Source organism: Neoarius graeffei, chromosome 14 (assembly GCF_027579695.1).
Source record: "Neoarius graeffei isolate fNeoGra1 chromosome 14, fNeoGra1.pri, whole genome shotgun sequence".
Classification (NCBI taxonomy): domain Eukaryota; kingdom Metazoa; phylum Chordata; class Actinopteri; order Siluriformes; family Ariidae; genus Neoarius; species Neoarius graeffei.
This window is the reverse complement of record NC_083582.1, coordinates 32,857,602-32,875,925: the sequence shown is the minus strand read 5'-3', so window position 1 is coordinate 32,875,925 and position 18,324 is coordinate 32,857,602. Positions and strand designations below refer to the sequence as shown.

Genomic DNA, 18,324 nt, shown 5'->3' with positions numbered 1-18,324 from the left:
GATGTTATTCACCGGCACAACGCAAGGGGGCGCGAAGTCGCTAGGAGTAGTTGGTGGGTGTGGTTAGTGGAGTGTTTATCCTCCGGTTACTTATAATGACTAGAACTGGAGTCGTATAGATGTACGTACTTCCTCACTTCCTCGATCAACCGCTCTTCATGCTGCTCCATCTTCGCTCGTGTTTTTAAAAATGCCGGTCGTGAAAACAAACCAAACCGGGAAAGTAGGGAAGCGGAAGTGCGTGTACAGTGGATGTAGAGTGGACCAATCAGAGCCCTCTTGTCTGCGAGGCTTCTGCGGTGGTCACAATTTTTGGGAGGTGCGCGCAGAGCGTCTGTGAAGGTGGGGGGGCTACGCAGACACTGTCTGCGATGCTATCTGCGAGGACTGGGTTGTCAGCATAAATTGGCCTTAACACCTTCTGCGCGCTTCGGCAGCGCATTGATATCTGAGCTCCGTATCAATGTGCTGTCGAAGCGCGCAGAAGGTGTTAGTACGCCTGTCATTATAGTGCGGACTTTCCATAGCATAGAAAATCGCTACGTTTCAATTTGTGTAACTGAACTTGTTTCATATCACTGGTCATATAAACCTATGTAAACAGGAAAAACGCAGAAGAGTTTGGTCGCATCTAACTACAGCCCCAAAAAATACCATTGGCCATGCTGAGCCTAGCTACATTGCTAACAGGAGTGACAGCGCGTCTGACTGACTGGGAGGTCGCGCAAAGCTCGGAGAGGTACGGAGCAGCTCGTCTCAATTCAGATAAGAGCATATTTCATTATGGGAGTACGGTGGACTGTTCCTTTAATGTTTTCAGCTAGGGGAATTTTCAACTGAAATGTTAATGTTTTTGTTTCGATTGTATTAATGTTATTGTGTCATTTACATTTAACACTCATTAGCATTATTTTGTCTTTAATCCAAGGGTTGTCTGATGTGAAACTTGGGCATGTCCATATAAACGCAGCTTTGGCTATGTTACTGTTGTCGGGTGTGTGTGTGGGGTTTTTTTTCCCCCTTCGTTTTCAGGGACGTACTAGTCTTTTTCATTCGAGCAATACCCTGTGTTTACGGCTTGCCTGTGGTCTGAGGCACTGTTCCTAATGTCCTCGTTGTGTTACGACAGTTCTGCTGCAGCACGGAGCTGAGCCGAGCATCCGAAACACAGACGGGAGGACGGCCCTGGACCTCGCCGAGGCCTCCACTAAGGCAGTCCTGACCGGTGAGTGGACCTTCACTTTTCCGCACACTCATCAGTAGGGTGCATGAGTTGCCCCCTAAAAATGAAAAGTTCCTCCGATCTTGATGCATTTTTGTTTTTATGTTCCTTTTGGTAAGAAAACACACTGGGTGAAATATTTTGACAAAATTCAAAAGTTTAATGGTGGCACCAGGAGCTCAAAGTTATGGAAAAAGCTGCTATTTTATGACTTATGACAAAATTTCGATCACTTTTCATGAAACATTATGGCACCTTATAGAGTATACCAAATACAGTGGGGCAAAAAAGTATTTAGTCAGTCACCAATTGTGCAAGTTCTCCCACTTAAAAAGATGAGAGAGGCCTGTAATTTTCATCATAGGTACACTTCAACTATGAGAGACAGAATGAGGGAAAAAAAAATCCAGAAAATCACATTGTCTGTCTGATTTTTAAAGAATTTATTTGCAAATTATGGTGGAAAATAAGTATTTGGTCAATAACAAAAGTTCATCTCAATACTTTGTTATATACCCTTTGTTGGCAATGACAGAGGTCAAACGTTTTCTGTAAGTCTTCACAAGGTTTTCACACACTGTTGCTGGTATTTTGGCCCATTCCTCCATGCAGATCTCCTCTAGAGCAGTGATGTTTTGGGGCTGTCGCTGGGCAACACGGACTTTCAACTCCCTCCAAAGATTTCCTATGGGGTTGAGATCTGGAGACTGGCTAGGCCACTCCAGGACCTTGAAATGCTTCTTACGAAGCCACTCCTTCGTTGCCCGGGCGGTGTGTTTGGGATCATTGTCATGCTGAAAGACCCAGCCACGTTTCATCTTCAATGCCCTTGCTGATGGAAGGAGGTTTTCACTCAAAATCTCACGATGCATGGCCCCATTCATTCTTTCTTTCTTTTTTATGACTTTTATGACACAATTTCCATCACTTTTCATGAAACATTATGGCACCTTATAGAGTATACCAAATATCTTAGATACACATTTTTAGTACATATTCTAAATATATTATCAAGCACAGTTTGAGTTTTAGCCAGGGCTTTGAACCAGAATTTTTTTCCTATTGGTTCGTTCCGAACAGAAACGGAATTTTAACGTTTCCGGTTTTGAGTTCCACCATTAAATAGACGTTCCCGAACCGGTTAGAACTAAAAAATTTTGTTCCCGGAACAGTTAATTACGTTCCCTGTCAGCTGTTTAACAAATGGCTATAAAATTATGTCTCTGTCTCATCCAGCTTAAGCCAAATGTAGGCTAATTCTATTACAACCTTCATTAAATAAGACAAGAAATAATTCAAAACAATTATTATTTCAAATGTTGGCGATTTGGATTCTCAGTATGTCTTCCCATCTACACAAACAGAAAAAGTGCCAAAAATGAAAGAGAATTCGTTTAGTGTGTTACCAAAGGCTAGTCAGGCCCTATGCATTGACAGGCTAACAGAGGTTAACGTCATTTAATGTTCGCGAGCCTCTCATTAACGTGGACAAATATATTGATATCGTGTTTGAAATTGACGTTTTTGAATAACGATAGACTGCAATATTTACCTCTTATTTAAGATGTGGAGAGGTGATAGTAGTCCACCCTCCCGCTCTCTCCATTCGGTCAGCGAACGTCACACAGGAAGTGAACCCCAGCGGGTCATAGAAACTTGCGCAGGAGAAGAATGACTTTTTTTATTTGTAGGCTACAGAAACTTTGAGGAACGAAATAAAAACCGGTATTAACCGGTTAGCTTGCCTGCGACCCTGTAGAAGGATAGAGCGGCTAGAGATAATGAGATGAGAATGAGACATTATTTTTAATAAGCGTTTCTGTTCCGGAACATAAAAAATAATAAAGTTTCTGGTTTCGTTTCTGTTCCATGTGAAATAGAAAAAGTTCCCGGTTTTCGTTTTCGTTCCTTGAACCGGTTCAAAGCCCTGGTTTTAGCTGTTCATTGAATCATTGTTCAACTACTTTTAAACAATACAAATGTATTATGAATCACATTAATGATTCTCAATCCCTTGCAAAGGTTCTTAACATGATCTCTGGGTCACAAGGAATCAATAAATGGAGTCCAACATTGTGATTCAAACCTTACGCGAAAACATAAAATAAGCATTTTTTGGCAAAAAAATGAACCTCATGGTGCCACCATTAGACTTTTGAATATGGTCAAAAAATTCTACAGGATGTCTTTATTGGTGAAAAGGAACACCCAAACAAAAATGCGTCAGATTTTATGAAAGTGAGGGCAACTGATGCTCCCTACTCATCAGCTTGGATTAGTGCGTATCATGCAGAAGGAAGCGTTTCCACCTGCATCACTTCGTACTGTTTGTGAAATAGCAGTGTTTTGTTTTTGTTTTTTTTTCTCTCTGTGCTATTACTCAGGCAATGCTTTCCTAAGTCCTAGGACTTAAAACCTTTTCTCATTCTCATACGTTTATGTCATACTTAACTTAAACCGTTGCCTTTTCTCCCACAGGCGAGTACAGAAAAGATGAGCTTCTAGAGAGCGCAAGGTACTGCGGCCTTCGGCTTGACCACTTCCTCCAAGCTTTTAGTGATCAATAATCTTGAACGCTGAGCGGAGCGGAGTGTGCTTAACCAGGGTTTTCTGGTGTTTCCTCTGCAGGAGAGGAAACGAGGAGAAGCTGATGAGCCTGCTCACTCCTTTGAACGTCAACTGTCACGCCAGTGATGGGAGAAAGGTATTTCGTAGCCACGTACATCCTGTAATTAACAAGGATTTCCTGTTCATTTCAGATTTTGAAATCTTAAAGTGCCATTCCACCATTGGATGTATTCTTTGGCATAAAATACAATATATTTTATGACAACATGACTAGACAGAGAAATCTTTTAGCTTCAAAATGATGTATCAAACATAATTTTTTGACAAGTATATTAATTTTGCGACCAAAGTCACCTACCCTTTTAATTTCCGCGCGGTAGTGAAACGTGATGTCATCGGCAGGTTCCCCTTCTTGTGTACCACGTGTCGGTCTATTTTTAGACCAGGAAACCCCCAAAGTGAGAGAGTCATTTCTCCTCGTATATGGGGACCAAAAAAATTGCGAAAAATTGAGTTAATCTTTCAGTTAGCTAGATTTATTGGTATTAGCTAGATTTATTGGTATTATTTTTATCGCGTTCTATCCGCCATTGCTGATAATGTGTGCCATGTCACGTGGTACACAAGAAGGGGAACCTGCCGATGACATCACGTACGGAAATTAAAAAGGTAGGTGACTTTGGTCGCAAAATTAATATACTTGTTGTTGTCAAATTATGTTTGATATATCATTTTGAAGCTAAAAGATTTCTCTATCTAGTGATACCATTTATATATGTTGTCAAAATATATTGTATTTTATGCCAAAGAATACATCCAATGGTGGAATGGCACTTTAAGTCTACAACCTTGTCGAGACACAAGTAACAAAACGGAGTGGTGCAACAGAACAGCGTTCGTGGTGTTCTCCAGAGATTGAGTTCAAACCCCTATGGTGCCACAGCCGCTCGTGGCCGGGAGCTCAAGAGAGCAAAATTGGCCTTGCTTTCAGGGAGGGAGGGAGGCGTGGCAGATCACAGCTGTTCAGGATAGCCACACAGTTTCATGTATTACATGTTATTGATTTTGTACAACAGTTCCATAAACAAGGAACGAATATCAGTGAAGAAATCTAGTACTAGGCGAAAGTTTGGACACCTTCTGATCCAACGTCGTCTTTATTTTTATTCGTTAAGACGCTTTACGGCTTAAAATAACGATGGGTGTCGTTTCCCTTGATGTAATATGGATTACTACAGTTGTGGGATTAGAATAGGGCTATTTTGTATTTATTATTTACTGTTTGATCTTCTACACGTTAAGAAGGCAAGAATCTCGTCCGCTAATTAACTTTTGACGAGGCACAGGTGACGACCTCATGAAGCTGGGTAAGATGATGCCAGTAGTGTACAAAGAGTCGAGGTAAATGGTGGATACACTGAAGAATCTAAAACAGTGTGGGAAATAAGGAATTTTAAGCAGACTGTTACAGAACAGACGAGTCTGAAATACTGTCTGTGTAAATGAATGACGCGCCAAAGCCCGGAACGATGCAGCCGGGGCTCCGGGGCTTGCCTTAGGACCCCGGAAGCTGAAGGGCTTTAGATGCCTGGAGAGGGCTTCTCCGCTATTTTCGGGCACTTTTTTTTTTTTGTGGTCTTCAAAGGTCAAATTACGCTAGACATTAGTTGCTAATTAAACTATAAATTGAAACTAATTTACAAGAAAATGTCAGAAGATTCAAGAAGAACAAGCTTAAAGTGCATATCACTGGTAAATTCAGGAGCAAGATCAATGTAATTCTCCTATTTTATATTAAACTTTGGTCAAATATCTGTCACATTTTGTGCAATTTTTTTACCTTGCGCAATACCAGAAAAATTCAGTTGAAATCAAGTCATTTGAGGCGAATTGGTCCGCCTCTGAAAAAGACTTGGCATTTGGATTTCCCGGGAAACATTGATTTTCGTGACGTCGCGTGCGGGACGCCTCCCTCTGAATCCTACGTCAGCGCTGGTTTGTTTATGAGAAAACGACCTGGTGGTTTTCTGCAAATTTCTTCAACGTTATCGCGTAATTATTAAAATGGTTAACAGATGTATCGTCGGAGGGTGTAGCAACACCAATCTTGACGGGATTAGTACTCATTGTTTCCCAAAAGACCGGACAATGAGAGAGAAATGGGAGCGCTTGGGCTACACAGGCTGTGCACTGAAACCGTGCAAAGCTCGCGCAGCCTGCTGGCGCTTCCGCAGGTGACGTCAAGAATCTGGCTCCAGACTCCCTTGGGATTTTTCCAGACGTGTTTTATTTTATTTTTTTCTGCTGTAGACCGATGGCCTTGTGCAAAATTACCCTTCTGGCTGAGTGTGTAAAGCAGGGGTGGGCAATTATTTTTTCCATGGGGCCACGTGAGAAACAGAAAATTTTGTGGCGGGCCGGACCAAAAGGCTGAACTAAATTCTGCATAATATTAATTGTATTTCTTTATATAAAGCAGTAAATAACATTGTTTTTACAAGCTGCTAAGACTGGTAAGAGTATGGAAAAAACGAGGTTGCCTTACAAAAAAGTCATTTATTCAATCAAATTTCCCAAAGCAATGGTTAACAAAATGTGAACGTTTGTCCTTTTTTTTTTTTTTTCAGTCACATTCACCCCAAAACACAATAAAGACATCACAATATTGTCTTTCTACTCCAAATATCAAGCAAGATACATCATATTATAATAATGATGCCCACATTTGTAGTTTAATCACCTCATTTGGTGTTTTTCGGATCTGCTCTCCGCAAACTAAACACACGGCTTTATCTCTGACTTCAGTAAATAAATACTTAGCAGTCCGTGTTTTGTTGAAAGCCCTGCATTCGGCATCTACCTTTCTTCTTTTTGCGGACATTTTGGGGGCTAAAGTCTTCTTGTGACCTGCTCGCAGCAATGTCGATTCGGTGTAGGTATCAGATCTACAGATCGGCTCGGGCTCCGGCGCCTGCTGGTGACGTCACACTATGTGATTGGCTGGACCGTTTGCAGGATGACGTACAAGTTTGTGGTTGGTCTGGACAAATTACGGAAGTAGTTATCGCGGGATTTCATGTTGAACACAACTTCAAAATAAAAGCGGTGCACATTCAGTCCATGCATGAGGTAAAATTAGAAAATACGTTTATTTTGTAATTTCTAATTAATCTTACGCGGGCCAGTCAGAATGAACCAAAGGGCCGGATGCGGGCCGTAAAATGCCCAGGTCTGGTGTAAAGGGACATGCTTTCATTAAAAAAAAAAACGAGATTGGTCCAGAATATGCACTTTAAAGCTCTGCCCAAGAAAACTAGCACACACAGGTCAAGGTCAGTTCCATGTCTTTTTAAAAAAAAAAAAAGTATGGGGGGCCAAGGATGTTCCAGTTGGTTACAACTTACTGGTCATCATATATAGGTATGATGATAACACTCATCAAACATTGTCAACAATGAATATTTTTATACTTTGTTTATTATAAGTCTATACGAAATTGAGTAATTGACAATACAACCTCATCTCATCTCATTATCTCTAGCCGCTTTATCCTTCTACAGGGTCGCAGGCAAGCTGGAGCCTATCCCAGCTGACTACGGGCGAAAGGCGGGGTACACCCTGGACAAGTCGCCAGGTCATCACAGGGCTGACACATAGACACAGACAACCATTCACACTCACATTCACACCTACGCTCAATTTAGAGTCACCAGTTAACCTAACCTGCATGTCTTTGGACTGTGGGGGAAACCGGAGCACCCGGAGGAAACCCACGCGGACACGGGGAGAACATGCAAACTCCACACAGAAAGGCCCTCGCCGGCCCCGGGGCTCGAACCCAGGACCTTCTTGCTGTGAGGCGACAGCGCTAATCACTACACCACTGTGCCGCCCCGACAATACAACTATTCTTACATAATAGAGTTAAAATTTTGAGGACGCGATCCCAAGTGACTTTTAAAATGACTCTGACCTCGACATGGGAATATCATTTAGCGTTCAGACTAAAATCTGCGGGACTAGAACTTAGAAAATAAAAACTCTATTAAAATATAAATCTACATCGTCCAAAGCATATCACTATGACTGACTGTCATTCTTATTATGAATAAAAAAAAATGCACATAATAATATAACCATTGATTGGCAGTTTGGCACTTAACATAATACTGTAGTGCAAAGTTTCATGTGAACTGAACTCTTAATCAACCGACTGGATCAGTCAGACACTGTCAGCCCTAAAGCACGAGTTCAACTGCATCGTGCAATAAAAACAACAGTGAATACTGAGTGTATTATTATTATTATTATTATTATTATTATTGTCTTATTTAGTGTGCCACTCGGGGGAGAGGGAGGTGCCTGTGAAGTTTGGCGGGGCGGAGTTATGAATTTTTAAAGCATATACGCAGAACCATGGCCTCACTTTTTGTTGATAAATACCTTGAGACCTCAAGAATGGCACAGGAATAGTTTACAGCAGGGGTTTTCAAAGTGTGGGAGAGTCAGCCCCCCCTCAGAGAGCAAAGAAACAACAGTGCCCCCTTACAATTTTTGTTGTTGCTATACTTAATGTTCCATTCGTATTTAAAAACAATGGTTGTTGTACACATTATTTTTTACACATTTTAAACATCTGTGCTTTTTTTTTTTTGAAACATCGTTTTACACATTTTAAACATCTCATAGCATCGTTAGCTAGCACCTCTTGACAGACAACACACTGTGGCAGTGGAGCATCTTCAGATCCAGTCCATGAAAATCCAAACTTTAAATAATCGTGGTCATACTTCCTCCTTTTTTTTTTTTTTGCTTGGCCCAGACTCTGACTACGTTCAGACTGCACCCTGAAACGACCCATATCCGATTTTTTTGCCCATGTGCGACCTGTATCCGATTTGTTATTGACAATCTGAACGACACAGATTCGATTTTTTTACATGCGACCCAGGCCGCTTGGATATGTGGTCCTAATTCCGATGCATATCCGTTATTTTCACATGCGACTGCAGTCTGACCGGACAGGTCGCGTTCATGCGACCTACACGTCATCAACAAGAGACAAACGTCACTATTCTGCGTTGGCTAATCCCGCCTCTTTGGTGGAAAACAACAACATTTGTACAGTTTTCAGAATTTAAATAGACTTTTATAGAATTGATCAAGCTAATGGTGGATTTGGTAGGGACCTGGATGTTGATCTGTTAGCCTGATTAAATAAAACAGTTTCTATAACTGATTTATAACTTAAACCATCCTGTATTACAAGATTGTTCTGGAAATTTCCAGTAATTTGACACCTTCGGTCTCATTAGTCTGCTGCCCACATTAATCAGATTATTGTGCGAGTTCCGCCGCCGCCACGAAAACCACATCGCCAGGTCTCGCCTCATCTCCATGCTTTACTTGCAAACTTGAAGAGTGCTCTTTTTTTTTTTTTTTGGTTTACGTATTAGGTAGATGTGCTTATTACGTGTCAATTTGCGCATGCGGGACACTTTTGGGTCGTTTTCCGTTCATATTGGAGATCGCATACAAGTCTCATATAATTGGTAATGTGAACGGCCTAACAAAAAAAATCGGATTTCACAGCAAATCGGATATGGGTCGTTTCAGGTTGCAGTCTGAACGTAGTGTCTGTCTCCTCACTCACTGTAGCTTTAGGTACTAAAAATTGATCCATTTTGTCTCTGGCAAAGGCTAGCTGAAGTTCGCTAAATGTCTGCAATAGTAACTTTATTCTGGTTTATTTTTCCTCACGTTGTGCCCCTCCCGAAGAACTCTGGCACCCCCTAGGGGAGGCGCGCCCCACACTTTGAAAAGCCCTGGTTTACAGCATTAACAATAAATCTAATAGTCATTTTTGCGATTAAAGTGATTTATATACAGTAGGTAGCGGTCTGAGTGAACGACCTTGACATCTGTGACGTCACAGCAGGAAGTCTATCGGTCTCATTGCCATTTCCGCTATACTAAAACACAGAGCTGACTGCAACTCCGATCCTCCATTTTGAGCTAATTTATTACCATGCCACGTAGATGTGTTGCTGGCGGGTGCAGCAACACGACAGAAGATCGTTGAAGGTTTACGTTGCATTCATGGCCCAAGAATGTTCAAACTGCAAAGATTTGAGAAATTCACAGATTGGGCGCCTATGAAGTGGTCTCTCCTCTGCTCTACACATTTTCTTGAAGACTCATACGAGACCTCTGATCTGTTGAGGAGCGTTGGCTATAAGCCCGGATTGAAAGAGGGTGCAGTACTAACAATTAAAGGAAAAGAAAACTACAAGAAAAGGAAAGCAAGTTCAATTGCACCCGTTCTCCCGGAGTGTGAGCCGAGCAGTAATGGCGGAGTACTCGGTATGGAGAAAACGGAGAAAGAGTGGACCAGCCGTCTGATTTCTCCGCTGGATACGCTTCTGCCTCAGCAGCAATCTCTCACCCTTACGTGGAAGAAGCAAATGAACAAAGAACTGAAAGTCAGACTGTTTTTCAAAACAGTCGGCTACAAGGTCGGCCTTCAAGAAGCGAGAGCACAGACGAGTAAGATGCGACTCTCATTTGGATACAAAACAACAAAAAACACTACCATGTTGTTTACCTGCGTTTAGATTAATACATGTAACTTGTATTGTGTGTTTAAGTTACCGGTATAAGATTATTTAATTTGCTTCAGAATGTGATTGTCTCAGTTCATCTGATTATTTAATTAGCCTTTCACGTTTTATCAGTGAAAATGCATGCATGTACATATGTTGCATAAGTTATAGCACTTATCCTGTTTTAATGAGTCACATGAGACTGTCAGTTCAATTCCATCCAGTTCTCTGGCTTTATTTCGTAAAGTGGGGGCCTTCGTGGCCAATGTGTTATCGGATTCACTTTCCGATGGTTCGAACTGATGCGGTTCTACAACCCCAATTCCAAAAAAGTTGGGATAAAGTTCTAAAGTTGGGATAATGTTCTATTCTGAATAAAATATGGAATTTTGAAACTTCCACATCATCGCGTTCCGTTTTTATTTACAATTTGTACTTTTGTCCCAACTTTTTTGGAATCGGGGTTGTACATGTATAGCAGTAGCATGTACACGCACTCCAATTTCAGGACTCTCACAATCAGATGTATTACTATCTGAGGAATCTGAAGAATCTCCAGTAAATCCGAACGAAGAGGCCATTGCAACCACTCTCGCCTGCCAAGTCTGACTTTGGTCTATAGCGCCAGTTCCCGCTGTGACATCACCCACTCAGGGCTGGTTGGCTCAGCGGGGCAGCTCGAATGCAAACTTTGCAGTCGATTTTAACTCTCAAAAATAAATAATATATTTTTATTCCCATTTATGCAGCATACAAGAGTCATGGATGGAGATACTATCCACTCAAATGTATTTAAAAATAAAGGTTCTGCATATCTCCTTTAAAGTTGCGCCCGCGGGGGGCCCCATTTCACAGGCTGTGTTACGAGATGATGTATTCGCCCAGTGTAACATTTTTGAAAAATTAATAGATTAGACCCATGATATCTTTTGGATTTTTTTTTTTTTTTTTTCATGGCCCATCCAGTTTGATGCTTTTGAAATACAGACGGACAAATGCGAAAATTACCGGTCCGGCCTTATTCCCCACACCGCAAAATATGAAATGCTTTGGGGTTATTTCATAGTTTTGAGCTTCAGTATTGAAAAACCTATGAATGAGTAGACTAGGGGTGTACAAACTTTTGACTAGTGCTGTAGATCCTGAAGAAAGCACACTCGCTTTTTATAGCACCTTGGCTAGCTGGCTGTTAAAAGGTGCTGCTGCTTCTTTTAATATTCGAAGTCCAGAGTTGTATTGCTGGAAAGTAATGTCCGCTGCTGATGTCATTAACGTGACCATAGTAACCGTTTCGAACTAGGAAGTGGAATTTTACGTGGCGAATACAGACGAGCAGAGTGATGCATAACAGTGACGCTTTCCAGTGAGCACAGCTAGAAGAAATGTAAGCATTCTTGGAACGCTGCTCGACCAATCAAATTAGTGAACCCAAACTCACTATTGTATAGTATGTGGTTATCAAACTGAACATTTTCCATAAAAGACTTTTATTGTTTATGGGTTCTTTACAGTCGACCCCCCTGCATCTGGCCGCAGGCTACAATCGGGTGAAGACAGTGCAGCTGTTACTGCAACATGGCGCTGATGTCCACGCTAAAGACAAAGGGTACAGCAGTGTGTCTCTTACAGCCAGTGCAGTCATCGAGAGCTTCTCTTTCGATTGACTATTTGTTTTTTATATCCTGTCGTGTTTTTCCAGTGATCTGGTGCCTCTCCATAACGCCTGCTCATACGGCCATTATGAAGTGACTGAACTGCTCGTGAAGGTATGGCTCTCGCTTGCACCAACACACATCAGAGGCCATGCGCAAATGAAATCGTAGCGAGGTCCATAAGGCTTAGCCTTTTAGTTCTACTTCATGCTATCATTTGTGATTTTCTTGTCGTTCGCAGCTTGGCGCACTAGCAGTAACTTTCCTTTATACTTCGTCTTTGTTTTCATGTGAAGTCCTTGAAATAAATGCTTTTTGCATCTAGTTAGGGATGCACCAACATGTCCAATCAATAGGCTCTTTGCAGCTAGAGGTCACATGCTTGGATACCGCATAGCAACGCCATACTGGAGGGCAAGCTTTCAGGTAAACCGAACCATCCACAAGGTCAAGCACAAAAGTTTCAGCACTTCATAGCACTTGTTATTCTATCCACAGTCACTAGATATGAGCAATCGTGCGTTCTGATTGGCTACTCTACTACTAGGATATCAGCTCATATACCGTGAGTAGAGAAAAACAAAATGGCGGAGCGTGTTGCTGAACCAACCGAGGACGAAATGAATACTCGAAAACAAAACCACAGTCCAGCCCAGTCAGTAGCGATAATGCATCTTTAAGTTGGTTTGCCAACATCCAAAAGACTCTAAAGGCCTCTGTCACACTTATTCGGAATTAGCAGGAATCAAGCAGAACCAGCCGGAATGAAATTTTTTTTTTTTTTTTTTTTTCAAAATTCGTGCCACATTTGGGCAGGAATTTTCAAACTGACCAACATTCTTACAGCTCTGTAAAAATGCCGTTCGAATACTTGGAATGCACTTCGAACCTGCCTCGAATGATTCTTGCACATTCTGGGTGTATTAGCTTTCGAATGCAGTTCAAATGTAGTTGGAACACAGTAGGAATACCTAGAATGCAGTAAGAATATTAAGAATGCACTTCGAATGCCGTACGAGTGCGGTTCGACTGCTGCCCGAATGCCACCCGAAGTCTGGTCGGAAGGTGCCTCGAATTCTGTACGAATTCACCTCAAATGCAGTCAGAACGCTCCCGGAATAGCCGCCAAATATGTTTCAAACGTCTAAGAATTCAAAGAGAATGCAGCTCGAATACTTAGCATGTACAGTGGTGCTTGAAAGTTTGTGAACCCTTTAGAATTTTCTATATTTCTGCATAAATATGACCTAAAACATCATCGGATTTTCACACAAGTCCTAAAAGTAGATAAAGAGAGCCCAGTTAAACAAATGAGATAAAAATATTATACTTGGTCATTTATTTATTGAGGAAAATGATCCAATATTCCATATCTGTGAGTGGCAAAAGTATGTGAACCTTTGCGTTCAGTATCTGGTGTGACCCCCTTGTGCAGCAATAACTGCAACTAAACATTTGTGGTAACTGTTGATCAGTCCTGCACACCGGCTTGGAGGAATTTTAGCCCATTCCTCCATACAGAACAGCTTCAACTCTGGGATGTTGGTGGGTTTCCTCACATGAACTGCTCACTTCAGGTCCTTCCACAACATTTCCATTGGATTAAGGTCAGGACTTTGACTTGGCCATTCCAAAACATTAACTTTATTCTTCTTTAACCATTCTTTGGTAGAACAACTTGTATGCTTAGGGTTGCTGTCTTGCTGCATGACTCACCTTCTCTTGAGATTTAGTTCATGTACAGATGTCCTGACATTTTCCTTTAGAATTTGCTGGTATAATTCAGAATTCCTTGTTCCAACAATGATGGCAAATCATCCTGGCCCAGATGCAGCAAAACAGGCCCAAACCATGATACTACCACCACCATGTTTCACAGAAGGGATAAGGTTCTTATGTTGGAATGCAGTGCTTTCCTTTCTCCAAACAGAACGCTTCTCATTTAAACCAAAACGTTCTATTTTGATCTCATTTGTCCACAAAACATTTTCCAATAGCCTTCTGGCTTGTCCACATGATCTTTAGCAAACTGCAGATGAGCAGCAATGTTCTTTTTGGAGAGCAGTGGCTTTCTCCTTGCAACCCTGCCATGCACACCATTGTTGTTCAGTGTTCTCCTGATGGTGGACTTATGAACATTGGCTAATGTTAATGTGAGAGAGGTCTTCAGTTGCTTAGAAGTTACCTTGGGGTCCTTTGTGACCTCGCCAACTATTACACGCCTTGCTCTTGGAGTGATCTTTGTTGGTCGACCACTCCTGGGGAGGGTAACAATGGTCTTGAATTTCCTCCATTTGTAGACAATCTGTCTGACTGTGGATTGGTGGAGTCCAAACTCTTTAGAGATGGTTTTGTAACCTTTTCCAGCCTGATGAGCATCAACAACGCTTTTTCTGAGGTCCTCAGAAATCTCCTTTGTCCGTGTCATGATACACTTCCACAAACATGTGTTGTGAAGATCAGACTTTGATAGATCCCTGTTCATTAAATAAGACAGGGTGCCCACTCACACCTGATTGTCGTCCCATTGAATGAAAACACCTGACTCTAATTTCACCTTCAAATTAACTGCTAATCCTAGAGGTTCACATACTTTTGCCACGCACAGATATGTAATATTGGGTCATTTTCCTCAATAAATAAGTGACCAAGTATAATATTTTCATCTCATTTGTTTAACTGGGTTCTCTTTATCTACTTTTAGGACTTGTGTGAAAATCTGATGATGTTTTAGGTCATATTTATGCAGAAATATAGAAAATTCTAAAGGGTTCACAAACTTTCAAGCACCACTGTACTTTGAATATCCCGGAATACATACATACTTTGGTCGAGCTCCCGCTCAAACCAGACTTGAAAGCGTCTTCCACTTCACTCTATCCTCCATCAGGGACTTGATTTCCAAGAGTAGTAGGGGCTCTAACCCTAGTGCTGTAAAGAGCTTTCATGACTGGTTTTTCATTTGCTGAGTTACTGACAGGGGTCGCGACTTCTCCTGCAGCCACAGTTTCCATCTGACTCAGAATATTGGGCCTTTTCCATTATCTGTGAGATCTTCTGCAAAACACCCAGATAGAACAAATTCGGCAATCAAGTCTGTCTGATTCTGCAAGAGTCTAAATCCGGTACCCTGCTACCGATACCTTCTACCGTTACCCTGGTAAGGGTGGCTTAACGAGTGGTATGCCTTGCCAAAGGGCATCCCGTGATTTTGTCCGGCACTGCTTATTGGATATTCACAGTTAACCTCTATATCTAGAGGCCATTCCCCTATCCGCAACCTGGGGAGCCGGTGGATGGGAGTTATCATCACCACACCACATATCCCAGAATATACAAAGAATTTTCATTCCGGCACATTCGGGGCATTCTGGCAGGATTTGAAGTGGCTTGCCATTTCAATTTTTCCCTGGAACGTGATCAGAATGTTTCGAATGCTGTTGGAATGCCATAAGAATATTTAGAATGCGGTCAGAATGCAGTTAGAATACACTTCGAATGCCGTTCGATATTCCTCCTCTTCGACTGCAGCTCGAATGTTCTGAGCATGAGCAAAACATTCGGGCCGACCACAAGAATGGGGCCGAATGTTTGGAATGCAGTCAGAATTTTTAGAATGCACTTCAAATATACGAAGGATTTTCATTCCGCCTCTAGTGCGACTGCCTTATAAAGAAGAAGAAAACCCCTAAAAAAAAAAAAGCAACAAAATATGAAAGTATTTGATTTTTTTTTTTTTTTTATTTATTATTTTATCTCATCTCATTATCTGTAGCCGCTTTATCCTGTTCTACAGGGTCGCAGGCAAGCTGGAGCCTATCCCAGCTGACTACGGGCGAAAGGCGGGGTACACCCTGGACAAGTCGCCAGGTCATCACAGGGCTGACACATAGACACAGACAACCATTCACACTCACATTCACACCTACGGTCAATTTAGAGTCACCAGTTAACCTAACCTGCATGTCTTTGGACTGTGGGGGAAACCGGAGCACCCGGAGGAAACCCACGCGGACACGGGGAGAACATGCAAACTCCGCACAGAAAGGCCCTCGCCGGCCACGGGGCTCGAACCCGGACCTTCTTGCTGTGAGGCGACAGCACTTTTTATAGCACTTTTCACAAATTGTTACTGTCATTTCACCGGTTTGTTTACATTCTAAGCGGAAATGATTTTGTCAGGCGTTTTGTATAAAGTTTTTTTTTTTTTTTTTTTTTTTTTTTTAAATTTATTGAATTTGCCAAAATTTTTTTCAAATCCTCTGTTTCTCAAAATCCAGTGCATGTGGATAGACTAAAACAGTTATTCCACTCAATCTTGTTGTACGCGGCTTATAGCCAACTTGGTGCTATGCACCTCATCGGCTATCTGCTCATATACAACGAGATTTCGTGGAATAACTGTGAAATATCTTTTTGCTTTTTTAGAAGAATTGTCAATGTAGGTTTCTAAGCTTAGTTTAGGCAGGTTTTTACAGGGAACAGTGATTTTATCGTAAAGGCATTGACTTTTAACAGACTGCATTTGGATCTTCGTGGCTAAACATGGCGACTTTGCAAGGTTTGTACAGCGCAAAAAAAAAACCTCCCCGTAAAAGCACTTATTGTAATTCTAACTGCTCAAAGCAGCTCCATAATAAAGGGTTTCAAGGTATATGGTTGTTTTTGTAAGGTTTGGCGACATCTTGAAGATATAAACAAACAATTTACCGTGATAACATGAAGCCCGGCTTCCCTCCTCCTCTCAGCTCTTCCCCCCCCCTTATCAGCCGTGTGTGTGTGTGTGTATATAGATGAAAGAGACTTCTAATTCTATAAATCTAATCAAATTTTCTGTCACCTCATGATTTTTTTTTTTTTTTTTTAAATACTGGCAACAAAATACACGACTCAACAGACTTCACTTTAATGAAGTTTAAATCTCACTCAGCGAGACACTGCATACGCAGTACTGACGCAGATACTAGTAATAAACAATAGTCGTCACAGCAATACAGCTGTTCTTTCTGTCTAAAAACATCGCTTTTCTCAGTGAATAAAAACAAACAAAAACGTTGCATAAAATGATCAATGAGTCATTGGTGCACTGTAATAAGTACGTCTTCTTATCACGGTGAATTCTTCTAGAAAAGGAAAGATATTTAAAGGTAGCCTGCCTTTCAGATTTTTCAAGTGTAGGTCATAAAAAGAATCCCCCCCCCCCTCCCCCCGACACCCAGTTATTTTTGTTCAGTGGCCCGAAAGCTCCTGAATTCGAATCACAGACTTCCAATTTTATTCGGGTTTTTAAAAATGGAACAATTAATGAATTTAGATCCACATGGCCCTAAATTCTCCGCTATTATTTCCTGCTTCACCATGACCCAATTCAAGATGCATCATGCATGACGTGGTGGGCTTTCCCTGTTCGTGCAAGGCATTGTGGGATACAAATTTGAAACAGGAGAGAAAAATGGAAGACGTCAGTGTGCGAATGAAATATTGGTGTGACTCTTCCTGCCTGGAGTTGAATGTCGAGACAGGTGAGGAATATAAATACCTGGGAACCATTCTGGACTGCCAACTGAGCACGGGCGATTGCTCTAAGACAACGAGGGAGGCTCAGCCTCCTCTAAAAATGACGAACATCATGTAGGATGAATTGCGCTAGGCTTATGTTATAGCCGACCTTATAACATTGCTATTTCAGATCCAGAATCATAGAAATATATGTGCTCAACCCAACTACAGTGCGAAATCATTCCCTTATAACTTTAATGTGTGTGTGAGTTTTTCCCCCTCGTGACAGCGCGATGCAGTGCAGACTCAGTGGACTTCAATGGCATTTGGGAGCTATGCGCTTTTCAATATCAAAATGCAAGAAGGTTATTGGACAAATACTGCGAAAACGCCCGCCCACGGAGTCTCACGGACTCCCAGCCTCAGTGGACTTCAATGGCATTGGGAGCTATGCGCTTTTCAATCTCAAAATGCAAGACGATTATTGGACAAATACTGCGAAAACGCCTGCCTACGGACTCCAAGCCTCACAGTGGGAGGGACATGGCAGTTTCCGCAAGGAGACTGGTGATTGGTGAAAGCGGCCGGATGTTTTCTTTGATTGACAGCTCGTTTCAAATATAGACAGGCAGTGGTGAATCTCAGTTCAGTCCCATGCAGATTCGCAAGTGCTGTGGTGTATTGTAAGAGATCAGCTTACATTTCGATTTCATTCATTACATACGGTTTCTACCAGCTTTTTTAGTTTGTATATATTTTCATTGTAAATAAAGTGTAAATA

The 18,324-nt window shown here is 41.6% G+C and overlaps 1 protein-coding gene across 3 annotated transcripts in view; it reads left to right on the top strand.

The window, feature by feature from the left end:
* LOC132898136 (poly [ADP-ribose] polymerase tankyrase-2-like) overlaps positions 1–18,324 on the top strand; it is a 136,154-nt gene that overhangs the window by 13,181 nt on the left and 104,649 nt on the right. For all 3 annotated transcript variants that reach the window (XM_060939549.1, XM_060939548.1, XM_060939547.1), the window contains 5 exons: positions 1,130–1,225; positions 3,701–3,737; positions 3,851–3,926; positions 11,904–11,998; positions 12,092–12,158. In XM_060939549.1, the coding sequence (XP_060795532.1) occupies positions 1,130–1,225; positions 3,701–3,737; positions 3,851–3,926; positions 11,904–11,998; positions 12,092–12,158 (371 nt within the window). The remainder of the gene's footprint in view (positions 1–1,129; positions 1,226–3,700; positions 3,738–3,850; positions 3,927–11,903; positions 11,999–12,091; positions 12,159–18,324) is intronic.